Source organism: Bactrocera latifrons, unplaced genomic scaffold (assembly GCF_001853355.1).
Source record: "Bactrocera latifrons isolate USDA-ARS-PBARC rearing strain unplaced genomic scaffold, ASM185335v1 scaffold_113, whole genome shotgun sequence".
In the NCBI taxonomy this organism is placed as follows: domain Eukaryota; kingdom Metazoa; phylum Arthropoda; class Insecta; order Diptera; family Tephritidae; genus Bactrocera; species Bactrocera latifrons.
In genome coordinates this window covers 95,008-115,440 of record NW_017534553.1, presented here as the reverse complement: position 1 = coordinate 115,440, position 20,433 = coordinate 95,008, and the positions used below count along the sequence as shown (strand labels likewise).

General features: G+C 37.1%; 1 protein-coding gene across 1 annotated transcript in view; it reads left to right on the top strand.

Annotated features, from left to right (window-relative positions):
* Window positions 1–17,377, top strand: part of LOC108975114 (protein espinas) — an 81,918-nt gene extending 64,541 nt beyond the window's left edge. Inside the window, exons 5-6 of the mRNA XM_018943406.1 lie at window positions 13,542–13,745; window positions 15,032–17,377. Of these exons, the coding sequence (XP_018798951.1) occupies window positions 13,542–13,745; window positions 15,032–16,537 (1,710 nt within the window). The 3' untranslated portion in view covers window positions 16,538–17,377. The remainder of the gene's footprint in view (window positions 1–13,541; window positions 13,746–15,031) is intronic.
* Window positions 17,378–20,433: the final 3,056 nt, after the last annotated feature.

Below are 20,433 nucleotides of genomic sequence, written 5' to 3'. Positions count from 1 at the left end.
CTAGTATATTGACTTTATCACATAACCTCAAGAACTATGTGAAAAATTTATGTTTTTTATTTCTAATTTGAATTATTTCTTTTTCTAAATTTGTTGTAAACTAATCTTCATATATTCCAAATAGCCTGGTCTGCATGGATATTGTTCAAAATACCCCAGATTATTATTATTACAAATTAATTAAAAGGAGATTTACTGTGAGGTTACCACTTTCCTATAAATCCAATACTTTAGGTTTCATTTTGAAAATTAAGTACTTTCCATATGACAACATTCCAGCGAATTAAATTTGATGTTTTCCAGAAGATTTTCAGACATGAAAACTACTCAAGGAAGCTTAAAATTTTGCTGTTTTTTATCTCATTGCAGTTTTCCATACACTTAGTGAATAAATTGCTTCTCTCTCTAGCTTTCAAATTACATCCAAGACCGCTTGCCAAATTCAAATCAAGAGATAAAGAAAAACTTCTCAACTATCTTTGCACCCTTTGGCAGTCCGATTGAAAGCTTAAGATGGTATWTTTATAAACATATTTTCAAATTAACATAAAAACAAGTAGTTTTTGCTCAGAAATTTGAGCGCACACACATACACACAGTTAAAATGGCACGGAAATCCAACTGTTTTTGAAACTGACAAGAAATGATCGCAAGACAATGAGTACTAAATTGAAGTAAGACGAAAATTTCGAACATAAAAACGGCAAGATAAGCGCCAATAAAGATGCAGCGGAAGTAAACYAAAGTTGAGGACAGGCGAGCTACTTTTATGTGCGACTGTAATTGMAAAAAGTGAACAGAGAATGTCACAAAATGCGACTGAAAATTATAGAGAAAAAAATCACATAAAAACAATAACAAAATGACAAAAAGTTAAGAAACAATAAGCGTGACAGTAAATAAAGCGTTAAAAGTACTTTCAAGCGAAAAACAAGAGTGAAATTAAAATAAAATTTGTTATTATTTTACGACAGCAAAAGCGAGCAGCAAAAGTTAGCCAAACAGTTTTGARTATGCAGTTACACCAGAGTTGCTTTGCTGTGGATATGCAACACGCCCGGTCAGGCAGCAAAAGTGAAAGGGACAGTAAAGACCGAGACACCAGCCGCCAGCCGCCAGTCGCCTAGTGAAGGCACAACTAACGAAGTAGTGTCAAGTGGCAGATACTAAGTTTTCCAACTTTTTTGTTTGACTTTTTCTGGGATTTCTTTCTTTTATTTCAATCTTTTGTTTGCACTTTATGCGATTTCTTGCGAAAATTTGCATCATTATTGGCTGAAGAGAGCTGCGACGGCCGAAAAGTAGACGAAACACGTAGAGACGAGACTGSCAGACAGCCACTTCGACACTTGGACACGCCGCGACTAGACGTTGGAGCGTGCGCACGCTCAAGTGCCGCATGGACCAACTTTTAGTTGCCGATTATTTGTGGGCCACCCCGCGCACTTTTGAAGCCCATCGCTTAAATAGAAGCTCATAGCAAATACGTTGTTGCCGAAACGCGCATGCGTGTGTGGAGTGGGTGTGGCATAAGTGTGCCTCTTAGAAACTTTCASAGTTTGAATTTTTTAAAGTAGAAAAGAAAATCATTGTTGTTATTTGTTTTGGTATATAAAAAAAAAAGTTTTTGCAAAATTGCAGATGTCTATGTGAGCAAATATGCACTTTGCAAATATGAGGGAAACTTTTGTCTCGTGCATCCGACAAATTCATATGCTATGACAACCCACGTCCATGCAGCCTTTCATGAGCTTTATAAAGTATACTATTGCTTGCAATTTGCTGGTAAAATCTGCAACTGCCGGGTGATRAAACTATAAACAACTGATGTGAATTGCAGATTACGAGTGTGCATACYTTTTAGTTMCTTTTTTATGTTCATGCTTACTTCAATTCCATTGATTGAGTTTATGACTGCTTTCATTTCTAATTAAGCAATAAAGATATGAGTTAGATTTTTTTAATTTGTCTAGCTTTAGATAGTGAAATTTTGTTAAAAAAGTTTCTGGTTTCAAAGGTAATATTTCTCGGAATAGAAGAGAATGCTACTAAAAAAGAAGAAACGTCAATTTCAATTCCACCGAAGCCGGAGTATGATTTGACACACCCCCAATAGTGACAATTTTGTTTGTCATAAGCCAGAAATGGGCCCCATCTGAAAAGAGGATTTTTCCGATTTCCGGTTTTTCGGAGAACCTGAATTTTCGCAATAACCCTGAACCAAGTATTACCAAGCAGCGTTGTACCAAAGGTAAACGTGGTTAACCTTAGAGAGCATACTGTTATAATTTGACGCTTATCCCTAAACATACAAATACCAGCGAAATGTCGGCGTGTTCAATAACCGGTTCTGATGGGTATTTGGCTCAGGAGAATTTGGGTATTTATGTACTATATGTGCACTCTGAAATACTTCAAAATTCGATGTTCCTGACAATCTAAACTCCTGCGAACTATAATTGGTATCTTTTGCACTCATACCTAGGGGTGATTTCTTCTACGGTCAACACGCAAATTATCTAGTATAATTTTCTCACTAGGTCTATACAAGAATTACATTGCTTTCGTATTATGGTAATAACTAACCTAACCTTTCAAATTGCTCATATATTCTTCTGCTTCCTTCTCTTTGGGGAGCGTTTCTTACGTGTCGAGTGAGTCCCAGTGCACAACCCTGAGGAGGCATAGTTCGCCTTCTCACTTTTGTCTTCAAATGGTTGTTTTTTGACTGCACAGAGAATATTTATTCTCCGRMTAAAGAATYGTTTCTGGCCAATCCCAAATTAATGTCGCTCAGAGAACTTTCCTCATTTGYGTGAAYTTCTACATATGATCCCATCCTTCTTGTTCATACATATAGATTTTATGTGTAAAAAATGATTGCGCAAGATAAAAGTGTCCCGGTATAAAGAAATCCAGACGCGTGCGACCAAATCGCGCGGCTTTAATTATATCTATGTACGTACGTGAATAAAGACAGCGACCAGGAATCGTGTGGTAACGACATTTTTAAAGGAAGTTAACAACGTCGTGAATTCTTCATAATTAAATTTGTGGTTTTCAGCTAGTTTCTTGAAAAGAGATTTGCACATTTACATCTGATCCCCTTAAACCACCCATATTAGGAGCGCTTGAAAGGATACACTGTCAATTGATACCTTGGAGAGCTTATTTTTGAACAATGTCAGATGAGACTGGTTTTATAAATTCTATAAACTGTATTTCGGTACAGCCACGTCGCCGAGCAAGTAAATGTCGYGAGAAAAGCCTTCGTCGTCAGATTAGTCACATCGCCTTTCCTGAGTATCGAAGAGCTTAGCATGAACGCGTTTATCTGAAAAGGCCCAGCAAATTCTACACCTTCAGTGCTAAAAGGCCGAAAGAAATTGCAGTTTTTAGGTGGAAGTGCTGTTATATTCTGCGTTCGCATTTGCTGCTTATGCATAGTGCAGATCCTGTCTCTTATACACATCTAGATGTGTATAAGAGACAGGTTTTTAGGTGGAAGTGCTGTTATATTCTGCGTTCGCATTTGCTGCTTATGCATAGTGCAGATCTTGGATTGAAAAATGGATGTTTTTGAATTTTGTGCTAAGTCTGGCTATATACAACTCTTGGCGAACCATATGTTGCATGAGGCGATGTTCGGCGTGCAGCATGAGCATGTAGATATATATGACGAATAAGGTGGCAAATGGACACCTCCCTAGTATAATTCTCGTTCATTATATGTTAGTCTTCAAACAGCGAGCCTACAATTCGCACGAAGCAGACACTTCATGTCTTGAAATGGGTTTAGAACTAAAAGTGAGCCTCATTTAGAAGTCGGCTTCGATTATCTTAGTAATGATATATCGCGGCTAAAGTAGTGTGTTTGGGTAGATGTGATAAGAGCCACCTTGCATGGGGCGTAAGTTGCTATTATAGTATTAGGTTGAAGTTGCTCTATGAACTTGAGTATATAGGCGACAACGCGGAGGCTTTTAGTGTCATCCGGTGTTATATGATAAGAGTCGTGTTTTGGTGTTTCTGGAGCAATTATTTTGCGCATGATGGATTGTGGTTAAGAGTCGGGAGGTTTTGTTAACCATTAGTGGCCATTCACCTGAGAGTGGTGGTGATATGCTGGGTTTTTCACCCTCATGTRCCTAGATCAGCAGCATTGTCAGCACTGCATTGGCCAAATGGCATTGAAATCTGATAAGAAGGTAACTTTTTTCTCCGAAATACAATTTCTATTATTTATAATCTACGATATAAACCTAAGAAACAAACGTGCCTTAGATACAGATATAAAACGGAAGTCATCGTGCTAATCAATTATATACGTTTATATATTTTAAAAGGTCTCATCGTGTTCAGCCAGTATTATGTTCAAGCTTTGATGCATAGCATAAACGTTTTTCACTCGTATTACTGTTATTTCTAGAAGAGAGATACAACTTTGTCTAGAGTTCCATGTTACTTCAAATCGACATTATATATCCGGATAACAATTAAATGCAAAGTCATTAAAAATTGAAAGAGCTAGATCCATAGATTTGAAAACWTAAAATTTCGCTTATTTCATGGAACATTGCACACACACAGCTCACTAAAAAGTAATAAAGCGTTAAATGGTAAAATATTATACTCCCATCCCGCCCTAACCTCAAACGCATTTACAATAATAAATCAGCGACGTTTAAAAGGAAAAAATTTGAAATATTTCGGAGCATCATTCCATAAATATAAAATCCATAAAGTAAATTTATGAAAATAATCAATGAAGCACACGCACAATAAATGCGACGAAGCGCAACGAAGTGTGATGAAAAGAAAATCTGCAGAGAGCACAACCCGGTGACAATAGCCGACCTCACACTCAGCGACGACAGCGCCTCCGCTCTCACACCACTTAGCAGGCGAGTCAACAATGAAGATGACAATAAAGTAGCAAACTGGAAAAGGATGTGACAGGAATATGACAGGCGAAAAGTGGTCGAAGACTGGGCGAGTGAATGATGCGTAAAAGGAATGACGCTGGATTTAAGCCAGTGCGAAAGTGCGCTCAAGTGTGTAAGCGAGAAAAAGGTAAATTAAAAGCAAAGCAGARTAGCGAAGCAGTGAGACGGAAGTGACGACAAATGCTGAAAGCACGAGAGCCACGGCTGACAATGCCTGAATGYGCAGACAGGCAACACTAAATGACATACGAAAATACTCGTTAACAAACGTCGATGTAACTAACTGTGCTCGACTTCAAGACACAATCATGGTAAATGGGGCTATGAAGAAAATGGAAATGGCAGAAAAATTAAAAACAAAATGCGCAGTTTGTTGCCAACTCGATTTGAGGTAATGCCAAAAAGTTTATGTACCGAAAAGGGCACGATAACGAGTGTCATTAATAATTGCAAATCTTCCGGTGTTCGGTCGTTGGACGACACACACATTTATGAAGGAAGTAAGCGCACAAAAATAACTCACAAAGTCACAAAGTTCGGTTGAGGCCAAAATGCGCTCRACAGAAAATGAAATGTTAGTTAACTTTCAGGCGTAAATTACAAACACACAAACATTCTATAATAAGTGCACATGTATGTACTTATGTACTTGTGTATGGGTAAAATTATTTTCGGCTCCACCTTTGTGTCAGACATTAGGTGCAGACGCAGACATACATAATGGCCAAGGCGACAATTTGTCAATACTCTAATTGAAGCAGCAGTTCACAGCATACTTTTAGGCGGCCAAGCAAAGGTTGTGCTATTTATACGGCTATTGTCATGCTTTCAAAGAGTGTCATGAACCCAACGTGACTTTACTCGTAYACTCGCACATACACACACTTATAAACAGTCGTATATGTATATGTTTAGCTGACTAGCTGGGAGTTGAAGAAAATTAAATGCAGATTGCTGACAGCGACAATGAAATGGGCGGCAAAATAAGGCGAGTCAGATTAATTGGATTGATAAAAGTAAATGACTAAATGCCGGAGATTAAGCAACTGTACAACAATACGCAGTGCAAATATAGTTAAGTGCGAAGTTGAGTGAAACGGATATGCTTGTGTGAGTGCGGCTGTTGCGTAGACCGAATTGTTAGAGAGAGTGGTGATGAATGATGCTTAAAGTTTGTGCAAAATATTTCAGCAAAGCGTAATTTTTCCTTTTCAAATTAAGCCCACGTCATAATATGCGCTTTTTTAAATAGTCTGGTGGTTAATAAAAGTAATTAACTTCAGGAAACATTACAAACACTTTCAATATTGGATTATATAGCGACCACTATCTTTGAAAATAAAATTTGGTAGAGTACATTTATTTCTAAGAWCTAAATAATATTTTTTTATTGTTTTATATAGACAAATTCAGTTTTTGGATTCAACGAAAAAATTTAGAAATTCGGTTCGCTTCATTCAAATAAGCGGAAATGGAGGAATAGTTGGTGCCCATATTTTTACCTATTTTTTTAGTTTGTAAATTATAAATAATAATGATGTCTGTGAGCTCATTTTCGAAACTCAAAATCATGCATTTCGAGAAAAAAGAGTCCTTAATGCTACTCCAACGGCGGCGCTTGAACTCAATTGAAAAATCACCGGTTTATCATAATRAAACACGCAATTCTACATAGTTGCCTTCAAGGCTGAAACCCTGATTGTTGCAATTTTACACGCTTCGAAGCGCGTGTATCGCCCGTAGTCCACTCAGATGACTAACCTTGATAGTTGATATTCCTGAGCAGTGTGCAGAGACTCATCATCAAACCAAGTATTTGCTTATACTGTATTTTTTCACACCAAGAAGCAGTATTTTATCAACATGCGTAATTCATTTAACCATTTTTTGGCAATAACAAAATTTCTTTCACTCAAAACAATATATAATTCCCAAACTACTAATCTGACAGCTGTAATATTTACACGCCAGCCTTTTTAAGACTTTTGAATTTTATTCTAGTAGCGCCATCTGTGTGCCGCGGACTCTTCAATTCATCTGTCATATTTCAGGCTCCGAAACTATTCGTTCGTACAATAGTACGAATACTTGTTGTGCTTTAAAAAATATTTTTTCACCTTAGAAAATCTAAAGTAACGAAAACTTGTGTAACGTATAATTATTTCACGTTATCCGTCGCATGTGGAAGTAGCTCATGTTCTGAACATTTTATTTGTTCTTATTCTGTTTGTTTAAATTGCTCTCATAGCCACAGTCCGAGAGTCTCAAAATTATAGAATATTTTCTAAATATCGTAAAATATATAGAATTGACACTATACTATGTATTTGACTTTAATAGACTCTTAGTACTGCATACTTCGGCGTGTAATATAAGTAATCTTGTTTTGAAAACTACGAAAGTTTGGTTTAGTCTTTATATTAAGTTAACCGGAGTTCATAGCTCTAAGAGAGGAATGCATCTCCATTGAAAAAATTCTCTGACTTATATAAATATTGAATTACTTAGTTTATATTGATACAACTGTTTAAAATGTGATATATTTGGTAATAGAAAATGTTCTGCAAATACCAATATAATATAATAGATATCACGTTATTCAAGACTTAGGCAGATATTATTGGAGTGGTGACCATTACTAAACTTTTCCGATAGCTTCCAGATATCAGTTGTGTATATTTTTCGAGGGTATTGCCTATTTAGTGGTGACTCCTTCTATATATATGTTAATATCCAAAGTTTTACTTGTGTCCTAACAATTTCATTGTAGTTCTTGATATTTTGTATATACTTGGAATTTCGCTGGCCTTACCAAGTACCATTTATATTCATATCATTTCGATGCCTTTGACATACTAATGCAGGCACCCTGTATGGCATAAGTAAATATTAAGTTTCTGGTTAGTAGCTTACTTACTTTGGCCTACCGAAGACATTTGTAATGAGAATAATTTTTTCAAATGTTTTTCCAAAGTGAAAGCCACAAATATTCGCCATTTGCGTGAAATTATATACTTAAATCGTATGCTCGAACTACTATGTAAACGATTGGGAGTTTCAGGGTATATAACGTTGAAGTGGCAGAATACATTTTCGGTTGAACAGTACAATAACCGAAAAGCCAAAAAAAAAAAAACAAAAACTTCCGGTTTCCGGGTTTCGCGGACGATAATACTTTGACACGCATATAAATGGAGCCATGCATGGTACCAGTGCAAAGAATATATGGTATACCAGCAATCATATAGGGAATAATTACTTACGGCCATACATATCAACAGTTGAGAGCTCAATTGGGGTAATCCTGCGTATTTCAGAGTTGAGTTTCATTTTATAGATAGTACGGATAGTTTGTTTATAAAATTTTTCGAAGTCTACATCGTTTTTCTTGCATGAAAAGTTGAATATGAACTAATTAACAAATCCCCAAATAAGTTAGCTAGTCGGTCTTGTTTAGTCATAACAGATTTACGAGGATGTTTATTAAAAAAAAAAAAAAAATTAACCTAAAATTCCTCATTAAGAAAACTGGTCCCAGTTCTTAAGTATTGTTATAAAAGTAATACACTGAATTAGGTCTTGCACAAAGAATCAAAGTTTGAAGTTTTTCTCATTTAAACTTATTTATGTTTTATAGGTGAGGTTAATCTAGATCATTCTGRGGCCTACAGTTTGCTATTTATTCCACCAGAAAAGAAACAGAAATCGTATTACTCTCTACTCGGCTGAATTAAACATACAACCGGATTTTTAAAAACAGCTAACCAAAAAACTAACTGAAAATACCTGTTGAAGGGAATCTGAACTGACGATGGTGATTATAGGAACTTGAGATAATCAAAAAATATTATAAAATAAGGAACCTTATTTACATACACTTGATTACGATCGTTAGCCGATTTGAAGCATGTGGCTTCTAGAAAAAATAAAAATATTGCATGCTGATCTGACTGTCCTGAATGCTTCGACATTATAGCGCATTGGATAGAAAAATGTTTGTTACACTATTCTACCAACTAAAAAGTGTTTTTGAGACTTAGCAGTGGTATTTAAGTAATCAAAAATGAATATTCGAAAGTCTTAGACTTGGTGGGATTGTTAAAGGCATTCTTTAACACACATCCTTCGGCACTAGCTGGGTATACTCGCTTAGAAGTTTATGGTGGTGATATAATGATATCACAAATTCAGAAAGCAAAGTAAGCCAAATTATGATGAGAAGTTTATATGGGCTTTTTCCAATTTCGGTGTTTTGAGGTTAGCCAAGTTTTTAACTAATCTTGATGTTCTCGCTAAAAGTGAAATCAAAAAGTAACCTTTCTAGATATAAATGAATAAAACGGAGTATAGTGTAGATCGGAAAATTTGAAGGCTTACCCTCGTAATTTCACTTCAAAATTAGGCACAATATATTTTACTTTCCGGCTTTGGCAACTACTGCATAATTAAAAGTTGCCCAAGCGGGTGTTACATTTATTTATGTCTGTAAATCAAACAAAAAATAAAAAATAAATGAGAAAAGACATTTGCGTATATATTTAACAACATTTGAGGAAGAATTAAATATATATGTATTTGTATATTTATGACTATGGCAATTGAAGGAGCTGTACRAAAATTCTAACAATGTTTAAGGTGCAACTGAGTCTTTACAATTATCAGAGCGAAAAACACAAAATAACTATTTTAACGGCTAAACACAGCTAAACGTCTCTCCGTAACTACACAAGGAAGCACTCACAGAATCCTTTCTTCAAAAAGTACAGTAAATGAGCAAAAAAGGTAAAGAAAATTACCCACAGGAAGAAACTGGGCTTATCTGTAGCTACAGCAGCAACCCAGTAGACTGCTTTCTTCACTGAGATAATATCCACTSAACTAACTAACACKAACAACGCAATTGTTTCTTGCCATTCTTGCCACCCAACCACTTTGCCGCCGCCACTGCTGCTGCTGCTGGAAGGGTCAATGCAGGCGTGCTTAATGGCTTGCAAAAGTGAATGTTGGATATTTTGTAAAAACACGCGCACTTAATAGCCTGGAAAGTTAAGCGGCATCAAGAAAATGGCTGCTTGCGGCCATGCGCCTTCAAGTATGCAACGCAATTGSCAAAGAAGAGGTAATTTGCGCTTGTGCTTACAACGCTTTGCGGTACCAAAGTGATGCCAGCACTAAAAACGGTAGTATTCTTGGTGATTGCATTGCCGCAGCCGCAGCCACAAAGAAGCTAATGAAGCAATTTGAAAGGCAAACTTGGCAGGAAATTGCAGTGTTGAGTGCTTGGATTAATTTGTGGCACGCAACAACTCTACATACACAACACTGGTGGAGTGTAGCAAAAGTTGCTTGAGAGTATGGAGCGAGCATTGCATACAATTAAGGTAGCACCTAAACGGCGGCTTCAAGCACACGCACACACATATAMAAGAATGTATTTCTAATTTAAGTTTCGCATAAAAGTCAGGCGTTTAATTTATATAGTGCCGCCGCAAGTGATAGTGTCGCGAAAAGCACTGCCATAAAAGTTTGTTGTGATTTGCGGTTACCTAAATGCATTAGTATGTGTGTATGTAAATGTGAGCAGCACGACGGGTTAACTTTGTCGCACAGCTGTCGCGTTGATTTTATTGCCGCTTACAGGCGTTAGGACGAAAAGGCTCTCGATTTAATTACTCTGCATGTTTAAACTTAAATGCGTTGAGCAATTAAATGTTRCGGATTTCGCCACGAGCATGAGTTTGTGTGCTCTCTTTCTGCCGTTGAGCTGTAAAATTACCGCTATGATTGTAATACAACAGCTTTATTGCTTTTCGGAAAGTATTGGGATGGAAAAATATTTCGAATTTAAAATTTATAATGCGTGATKCATTTCGAAGTTGCCTGCTTTTCTTAAATAAAAAACACGGAMACTTCAAATTTATTGGAGAATGTTTACTGTCATTCGAAGAAACATAATTTGGCTTCAATTTTTACCAACAAATAATCGGTTATCATGGCCCGATAATGGCCGCTATTGACATTTACGTTCTCACACACCACACCAAACCATAAAATAAAATGGCAGCTCTTACTCCTCTTCCTCCAGAGGCGGAAATTTTGCTTGTTTACAAACACACTAAGCCAGAAATGTGCCTCATCGCTGAACAAAATTTGGCTAGAAAACATCAGATCTACTTGAAACTTTTCAAAAGCTYATAAAGGGAAGCAATGTCACTTGAGGAGGTCGAGCGGCTTCTTGCACAAGCTGTATTTTGTAAGCTTTCAWTTAAAGATCTTGACGTAAAATGCGGTTAGTCGTTCCACACGTAAGTCCGAGCTGTTGCGAACGGCATTGAATCCATTCTCCACGATCTTCGTGTACACTCTCAGCTCCGGCTCCCATATTTTCTTTATTACGTCTTGGATGTGGTCTATTCGATCAAATATTATCCAATAATATCCTACTGTGTCTGAAGATGGGTGATGCTGTTGCGAATAGTACGCTAAGTAGGCCGATTATGTTCACCATACAGTTCTAAAACTCAAAATGGCAGCGGAACTATTCGTACTCATTCCGAAATGAGCGGTGCAAGAGTGCCTTCTCTGAGTAGCTTATTAACTTTGACCAGTTGCCCAAACCACTTAGATAATGAAGTTCTTGGTGTCTGAAAGTTTGCTCTTCTCCTCAAAAGAAGCCGGACATCGGAGCAGTAAATCTAAAAAAACAAAAGTAGTCCTGTAGGCCAAAGCTAGGCTTGAGGAAGAATCGTTAAAAAAAAACAACTCTCTATCCAATAACTCTATCCGTTAAAATACTTACTGCGCTTCTTCTCGTGCGAMTTCTCCACGTTCACATGTTCCTCATCGGTATGCGAGTGGAGAAACAGTCACCAGGAGTAACTTCCGTGATGCATAACATAATTAAAGGAATAGAGGTTTTCAGCATCGACCCTGTTTGGTCTCTTTCACAAACCAACCTTCTCTGAGCCTTACAGCGACCTGCTGTAGTATCCCCGACTGATATGTGTAAAATAGCGTTGTTGGACCACATTAATGCACCATAGATGCCGATGAGAACCGCTCTTTGTGTGCGTTCAAGCAAGCTTAAACTCTTCTAGAGTCCTTCGCCAAAAGAATACACCATATAGCTCGTTTGACTCGACTACGGTTTTGCAGAATCCAAACACCAACTTTGGCGACAGTCCCCATCTCTTCCCTATAGGGGGCAACCGATGCCTTCGGCTTCATGAAAGCTCTCTATCAAGAACAAGTCTCATGTTTTTACCTTTTCAAAAGGTTGATGGCAAGGGCCTTCGAATGTGGGGAGTGGAACATACGGTAGTTTATATTTACTGTTATTTAAATAAGGCTTATGTCATCTAGGCAACGCCGATATATTACTTCACACGTTTTAAGGATACTAAAATAGCACATTTCAATGAAAATAATTTGTGGCCTTTTAAAAATGTAATAATATTTATGATACTTTCTAASTCTCCGCAAATTGTTACATCGACCTTTTCTTTGAAATCTGCCTTATGTATTAATTTCCAGAAGGGTAGTGCTAAACGAGCAAAATCAGTTTGTTTCATTGCATTTTCTAATTTGCGATTGTAAATAAGTATCGTGAAAACCCTCTGCTACTGTCTCTTCTCSTTCCTTATAGTGTGGTCGTAAAAATTCCCAAAGGAATACTTTCGCTCATTGCCCCTAAGCAATTTACATCATTTCCATTTCCATCCCTCAGCGGAACCCACAATTTCGCCGTTTAACTATGTAGTTCAATGGCGCGCCCGAAAAACGGCCATACCACAGTCCACTTGTTGTTGTTTTGAGAACTTGTACTCTCAAATATAACTGCAATTATTTGCCGTGTTGTTGCTGTTTTTGTATATTTTTGTTGTTTTGTTTGCTTTGCTTTACAACTTCTTTAGGCATTTCGTTCATAACTTTTTGTTTTGGCATTTTATTGCCTACCGCTAGGCGTAAATGTTTTATGCGATGGCTATTTAACATTTATTGTTATTTAAATATAAAAATATTTAAGATTCCCATCAGTTAATGTTTTTCTCAACTACGCCTGTCTCTTATACACATCTAGATGTGTATAAGAGACAGGCGTAAATGTTTTATGCGATGGCTATTTAACATTTATTGTTATTTAAATATAAAAATATTTAAGATTCCCATCAGTTAATGTTTTTCTCAACTACGCCAAGCGTGTCTGCAACGAGGCCCGCAACAACAAGTAAAACTYCTTTTAACTACTTTTATCTCACTGTTCCGGGTTACGAGGGTTCTACGCTCACTTCCACAAGTATATATATATATATATGTGAGTGTGTGTTTATATCCCCTCACTGCTTATTATTAATAGCTGTGTGCCAGTTTTATTTGCCTGCTGCCGTAAAAATAAAATCGTCGTTGAATATTGCAAAAAAGTATTTTTACCCTAAATGTATGTATATATACATATRTAYGTATCWATGTATAYATGMATATATGTATACATACATATACATATATTTTTTTTCCTTYTACATATATATGTTTGTACTTTTATACAGAAACAAATTTTTAACCTTTAATTTTTTTCTTTCCTCACTTCCCTTACAGTGCGATGAGCCATTATCGGCCGGTGACATTGTGGTCTTTGCCCAACGTGTCGGCTCGCAGATTTGCTGGCATCCTGGTTGCTTCGTCTGTTGTGTTTGCAAGGAATTACTTGTGGATTTGATTTATTTCCATCGTGACGGCAATCTTTATTGTGGCAGACATCACGCCGAAACCCAGAAGCCKCGCTGCTCCGCCTGCGATGAGGTATGTACACAATTATTTGTCTGTAGACTGTAGGTATGTGTAAAAAGCAGCGTTYTGTTTACTTTTGTCTGCGCTACTTGCATTCCTTTGCCCTTGGGTCTCAAGCTCTTATGCATATTGTAGGTGGATTTGTTGGATTTRGTTTATTTAAGTTGTATTTTCTTCCGGTTTACATTTTAAGCTTATTAGAGTAAGTCTGTTTTCCTTGCATTCGGATCATTATAAGCAATCTGTATTGACATCTAGATATTTATCATTATAGAGGGTTCTTTTAGATATTATACATGGTTGATAGCAAACAWCTTTTCTCATACAAATACAAAACATTTTCCTTTAGTCTATCAAGAAATGGTAAGRCTTGAAGAATTCGCCAAATCTGAACTTTCCTAACAGTATACTCAAGGCTAGAGTAGGATTGCTTAATCTCGCTCTCAATTCATCGAGTCATTTTGTGRTAAGACTAGTATGACTGACGGAAATACTGGTAACTGCAAAGCTGACAAACTGACAAGAAAAAACACCTTAGTTCCGCTGTTAGTAGAATGTAAACGTTTCGGTGTTCCGGTCTCCTCGGATGTTCTATGATAGCTGCGCTTCGCAAATACTTGAACCATCAGTTCTGTGCTTTCCCAAGATATATTTGGCCCGTAGTGGATTGCAAACGCTCCAGTGCGCTCTATTATGCCCTCAGCAATACTGGTCTCTCTCTACCTAATTGTGGGGTTCTAACTGGTAAATGGCCGTATTGTCGTCTACGCTGTACGATGAAGACTCTAGGCGGATGTTCGCTGTATAAGTTGTTTGGAAGAAGACGATATACCAATAAGTCAACACTTACTTCCTGATTGATCGGCCTTTTCCGCCTTAAACTTTTGCAAGTTCGCATTTTCAGATATGTCCCTGATATAATGAGACATTTATAACATCGGRTACAGGAGCTCTAGTTTATGTCCTCATAAAGAATAGTATTCCAAGTATGATCACCATCATGAGACCTAACCTAACCTAGCGACCTCCAGTGTTCAAGGTTCGTCATAAAGCAGAAAAATGTTTAAAAGTTCGAATGAGAAAATGTATATAGTTTGATCTCCAGATGGGGAATTATTCCATGTTTTGAGTCTCTTTACGTTTCTAAGCTGCAAAAACGAATATCACTTATCCAGACATACAAAGAAAACGCTTCGTACCGTTTAACGTTTTTGATCTCAGTAGTATTAGTTACATACTCATTTACTATATATCTGTAATCAACGTACTTATTCACCTAATTGTTTGCCACATTTCAGATAATCTTTTCGGATGAATGCACCGAAGCGGAGGGTCGCACTTGGCATATGAAACACTTCGCCTGCTTCGAATGCGAGCATCAGCTGGGCGGTCAGCGTTACATCATGCGAGACGGCAAGCCCTATTGCCTCAACTGTTTCGACAYCATGTTCGCTGAATATTGTGACTATTGTGGCGAAGTGATCGGCGTCGATCAGGGACAAATGAGTCATGACGGCCAGCATTGGCATGCCACGGATCAGTGTTTCTCTTGCTGCACTTGTCGCTGTTCGCTCTTGGGTAGACCATTTCTACCGCGACGTGGTACAATTTACTGTTCGATTGCTTGCAGCAAAGGCGAGCCGCCTACACCTTCAGACACAAGTTCGGGACCACAACTGCGTCCGACACATCGGGCTAGCACAACAAGTCAAATAGCGCGTTCACCGCGACCGGGTGCGCGACATAAGGTCGGCAATGGTGGTGGTGCAGGCGGTAGTAATGGCAAGAGTGCTGGCAGCGCGGGAGATTTGCTAGAACGGCAGGCGCGTCAGCGAATGGAAGTTGGCATTGATCGCTTGATGATTGTGGGTAAGCTGGCTGCCGGTTGTGATGCAATTATGCCGCCGCTGCCAGGTGTGCCCCGCCCTGCACATCCTCCGCCTATAGACCTCACTGAACTCGGCATTAGTTTGGACAATATCTGTGCAGGCGACAAATCGATATTTGGCGATCCCAGCAACCTTACATCTTCGCTGCCCGACATGCTGATGTCGAAAGGCGAGGACTCACACAGTTATCAGAGCATTGATAAGATCAATATTAATTCCCCGAGCGCCTCCGAGCTTACGCAAAGCACGCAAGAGATCACMAATGAACTGGAGCTTGAAAATGATGACGAGAACTGTGAAATGCCGCATGATAACTACGAAATATTGTTAAATACGAAACGATCGCGCAACAAATCCGATATTGATGATGACGACCATGACGACGACGAAGATGATGACCCGGACCACAGCGATGCTGATGAAAATGCACGTCCACACTTGAAGGAGGTACGCTTCCATAGCGTACATGACACCATGTCGCGTTCGAAGAGCTACACGGACAGCACGAATGCGCGGCGGCGACGCAAGAAACGCAACCAATCACGCAGCTCCTCGGAAATGCAAATTAACCAAGCCAATCTAAGACTGCACAATGCACAAACGAATGCGACGGGCGTKCACAACAATATCGATAACTGCGACGTGACAAGCGTCTGTTCCACCTGTTCATCCAGCTCCTCCAGCGATATGGACGACTACTTGTATCGTATACCCGCGCGTAGACACTACGGTGGCGTGCGTGTATCCTACGTGCCGAACGATGCGATCGCTTACGAGCGCAAACGAAAACAGGCGGCAAGCGAGCAACATTTGGGTAGCGGCGGCTCCTTGATTGGCGGCACAACAGCTTCGATGACCGCATCGACAAGCGGCGCTACGAGTGGCGGCGATACGAAGAACTGCATTATTTCATGACAGCCTCCGATATTGCCGCCGCCACCGCTTAGTCTTGGCAGCTACTATATATTGGATACGATCTTGGAGGAACAACGTTTGGTGGTGGATGAGAAGCCAGCTGGTTGCTTGAGGCGCGTTTGGCGTATGCTAACCACCGGTGGAAAGGGTAAGAAAGCGCCAGTAGAAATGCAGTGCGTGTGAAGTGGAAATGGAACAAAAATATTTATTAAGAAAATATTGATRAAAAATTTTGTGTACTGTTCGGAGAAAGAGCTTGTTAAGGAAGTCAAAAATTAAGAGGTTTTACTGAGAAATATTCTAAACAGAGAATTAAAAATAATGTATAAAGCAAAATTAGTTTTAAGATTCAGTACACCGGAAGCTCTGCTTAATTAAGTGAATGTTCCAGAGACTTCCGGTTGCGGCGCTCTATTCTCATCCAAGAAAATTTTCTTTTTGACTGATTGTCCCACACGAGAATTTTGTAATCTTGATCAACAATGGCAGCACAATCATAACGGTTGTTTGAAATTATAYTGCAAGAGCATTTGTTCTGTATATAAAAAGCACTGAAGAACTTCCATATCGTAGTTGTAAAAAAAAAGTTGAAACTAAATTATTACAAAAATAAAAAAAAATATGTATATCAAAAACGAAACTGAATTAAAAGAGACACATATTTAACGAAACTTTGTACAAAAATACACATATGAATATCGATTTACACAGTTTTTTGAATAAGCGAGTAGCAATTAAGTGTCTGTATTTTATTGATTACCCACTACAACTATTACAAACTTGCACAAAATGTATATAATAACTATGTAAATATATAAATATACTCATATACTAAAAATATATATAAATGTTTTATTGAATGGCATTAAAAAAGAGGAGAAAAGGCCCAGATTCCATAATTTACAACTGAATTATTGCCAGTCGTTTGAGATCAAAAATATTATTGAGTTTTTTGACTTATGCACTTTTGAAAATCAAAAGATTYTATAGCAAAATCTGAGWAAGTTTTATTTAATTGATTTTRCATTGTGACTAAARAGTATCCGGAAATTGGAAATAAAACGCAAAATATCAAATATTCATCAATATTTATTTTGTTGCCTTCAAAGTAATCCCTACCAGGTGCAATRCACTTATGCCAACGATTTTTCCAGTGCTTGAAGCGCTTTTCATAAGCACTTTTTGGGATGGCCTTCAGCTTCTTCAGCAACATTTGTTTTATCTATTTAGCTGACCGAAAGCGGATTACAAGGAGCGACAATTTCAAATATTCATTGAGTTTTTGGTTTCAAATTCGGTCACAATCGTGACTCGACGCGATAGTGCATTATCTGTCTCTTATACACATCTAGATGTGTATAAGAGACAGGACCGAAAGCGGATTACAAGGAGCGACAATTTCAAATATTCATTGAGTTTTTGGTTTCAAATTCGGTCACAATCGTGACTCGACGCGATAGTGCATTATCATCGAGTAAAATTCAAGAATTGTTCTTACACAATTCCAGWCGTTTTCGACGGATGTTCTCAAGCAARCGACTCAATACAGTCAAATAGAACTCCTTATTGACTGTCTATTCCTCCGGAATAAAATWATGATGCATCAAACCACGAATATCGAAAAAACACTAAGCTTCACCTTGATTTATRAGCGGCTTAAGCGTGTATGATGAATCCAAATGATCATGATTGCTCTGTTTACACGCATAAAAAAAAATTATAGATAGGCTTTGAAATATGCAGAATTACGAAATCCTTAAAACATGGTAACATCTTCAGTCTTACTACTTAACGCAACACGCAAAGAAATTTCTAATTGAAAAATAAAAACAATTTTACAAAATTAATCCGTAATTGTTCTACATTTACCATGCAGTTAGCCACTAATTATTACCCATTTGATTTGGTAATAGATTCGCCATAAAATATAGTTTAAGTCATGCAACCCTGTGCTAAATGAAATATGAGAAAACGGTATATACTAAAAATAAACACCAATAATAACATAACCAAAAGAAACATCATTTGAATATTCGAACCTTATTTAGTTAAGTTGAAGATCATATGTAATGAGTAAATTAACTTCCTAATTGCCTCAACTGATTCACCGATATCATCCGTTTTTTGCAATAGTTGCGGTCTTCATATATTTCTTTTGAATATCTTTATAACTTTAATTGATTACTTAAGGGTGATCTAAGGCCCATAAAAGTATGTAATAAAATCCATACAACTGTCAAGACGAAACGATCATATTCCACACCAATAACCGGCTTTATTTTCTAAAAGGACGTTTGAAGCGAAGGTGTAAAAATTGTTTTTTTTTGTTTTAAGTGAAATTCTAATTCCATAAAATCGCTACAGATAATAACTGTTTTCGATGTCAGTATAACCATTAGGATGATTAAATTTTTTTTTTTTTAGTTGGGTAYTCTGAAAAATAKGTTCCTAGACACCTCTACGGAAGCCTCTCCAAGAATGACTTCTTAATTGTAACGGGAAGGTCCTCCTACTTACAATTGTCTATTTTTTTTATTATCATATAGAAAACTTTATGTCTGGCTTCCAACTACTTGAAAAAATATCTTGTTCCTTAGATTTTGTAGGAAATTGAATGCTCTACAAAAAAGGTCTGTACGATTATTTCGTAAACCCAACCGTTTAAAAGATATGAACAGTTAAAGTTTGATTATTTTTTGGAAATTTTTTTATTTATTATGAATTTTATAACTCTATGAAATAAAATCATTATGAATGATGAAACGCATAGGTTTTTGAATCACCCTAATAAACATTAGCTTCACCTTTCAATTTATAGAAAAATTCGAAGTTGTTGAAAGAGATACTCTACTTTCAAATACATTTATTGCACTCACATACAGCAGATGAATTTTGTTATGTGGAAAGTTTTAACTTCARTGTCCACCTTCGAGCTTGCGGTTTTGGGAGGCCCTGCGCGTAACTAAGCTATCATCGGCATCGCTGTCAGACCCTTACAGAGTCCTCTCATCGCGAAAAGTTAACGATTCTCGATGAGGTCTAGGGAACTGTACAAATGCAATATATCAACTCTTTTCAATCCAGTTAATAAATATTATATTATAAATTATTGTATAGSAATTGCTGTAAAAATTTGTCGGAAAAAGTAAACGTTAACATTTCCTTCATATATGGTGCATATATTTCAGTAACTTCTTAAAAGAACTTTAAAACTTTTAATTTCATCATCGAATACAGGAGATTTCTAATTTGAAAACATAAATGTATTAGTCATAATGACAAATATTTGTTCGATTTCAAACGGTTAGAGCAAAATACAATGCCCACATGTAAATTACGAATTCAAAACCCATAAAAAAACTCCTGAAAGCACAACAATAATGAATAGCAGCAACGAATGGCGAAYTTCTTCCATGGAAACTCTATAAAAGCAGGTCTAGGATAAACAAAAAAAAAAAAAACCTTCCATCACCCCAAGTGTTCAAATGTTGTTTTAGCGACAGAAAATGGCTCATGTAAGGTTTCATAACAACAGAAACAAAGCCAAAAACATACAGAAAAAGAAATTGATTAGAAATAATAGAGGTGTTAACAATGAAGCACAGAAAGTGAAAAGGCACAAAATAGACTTCCAAAATAGAACAATAAATAAWATATGCTGCAAAGAAGAGAGAAAATAAATAATCATACATACATATGCAAATATTTAAATGACTAATGCGTGTATATGAAAATATGTATGAATACACACATTTATAATTACAAGAAGCAATTGGAGTATTTGGCTCAAGGGCGAATTGRTGAAATCGTTCAACTCCGATTTCGAATATTGTGTATAGCGCATTTATTTATTAGAATATTCGCCTGTTTAATGCATTTATTCTTAGTTATAAAAA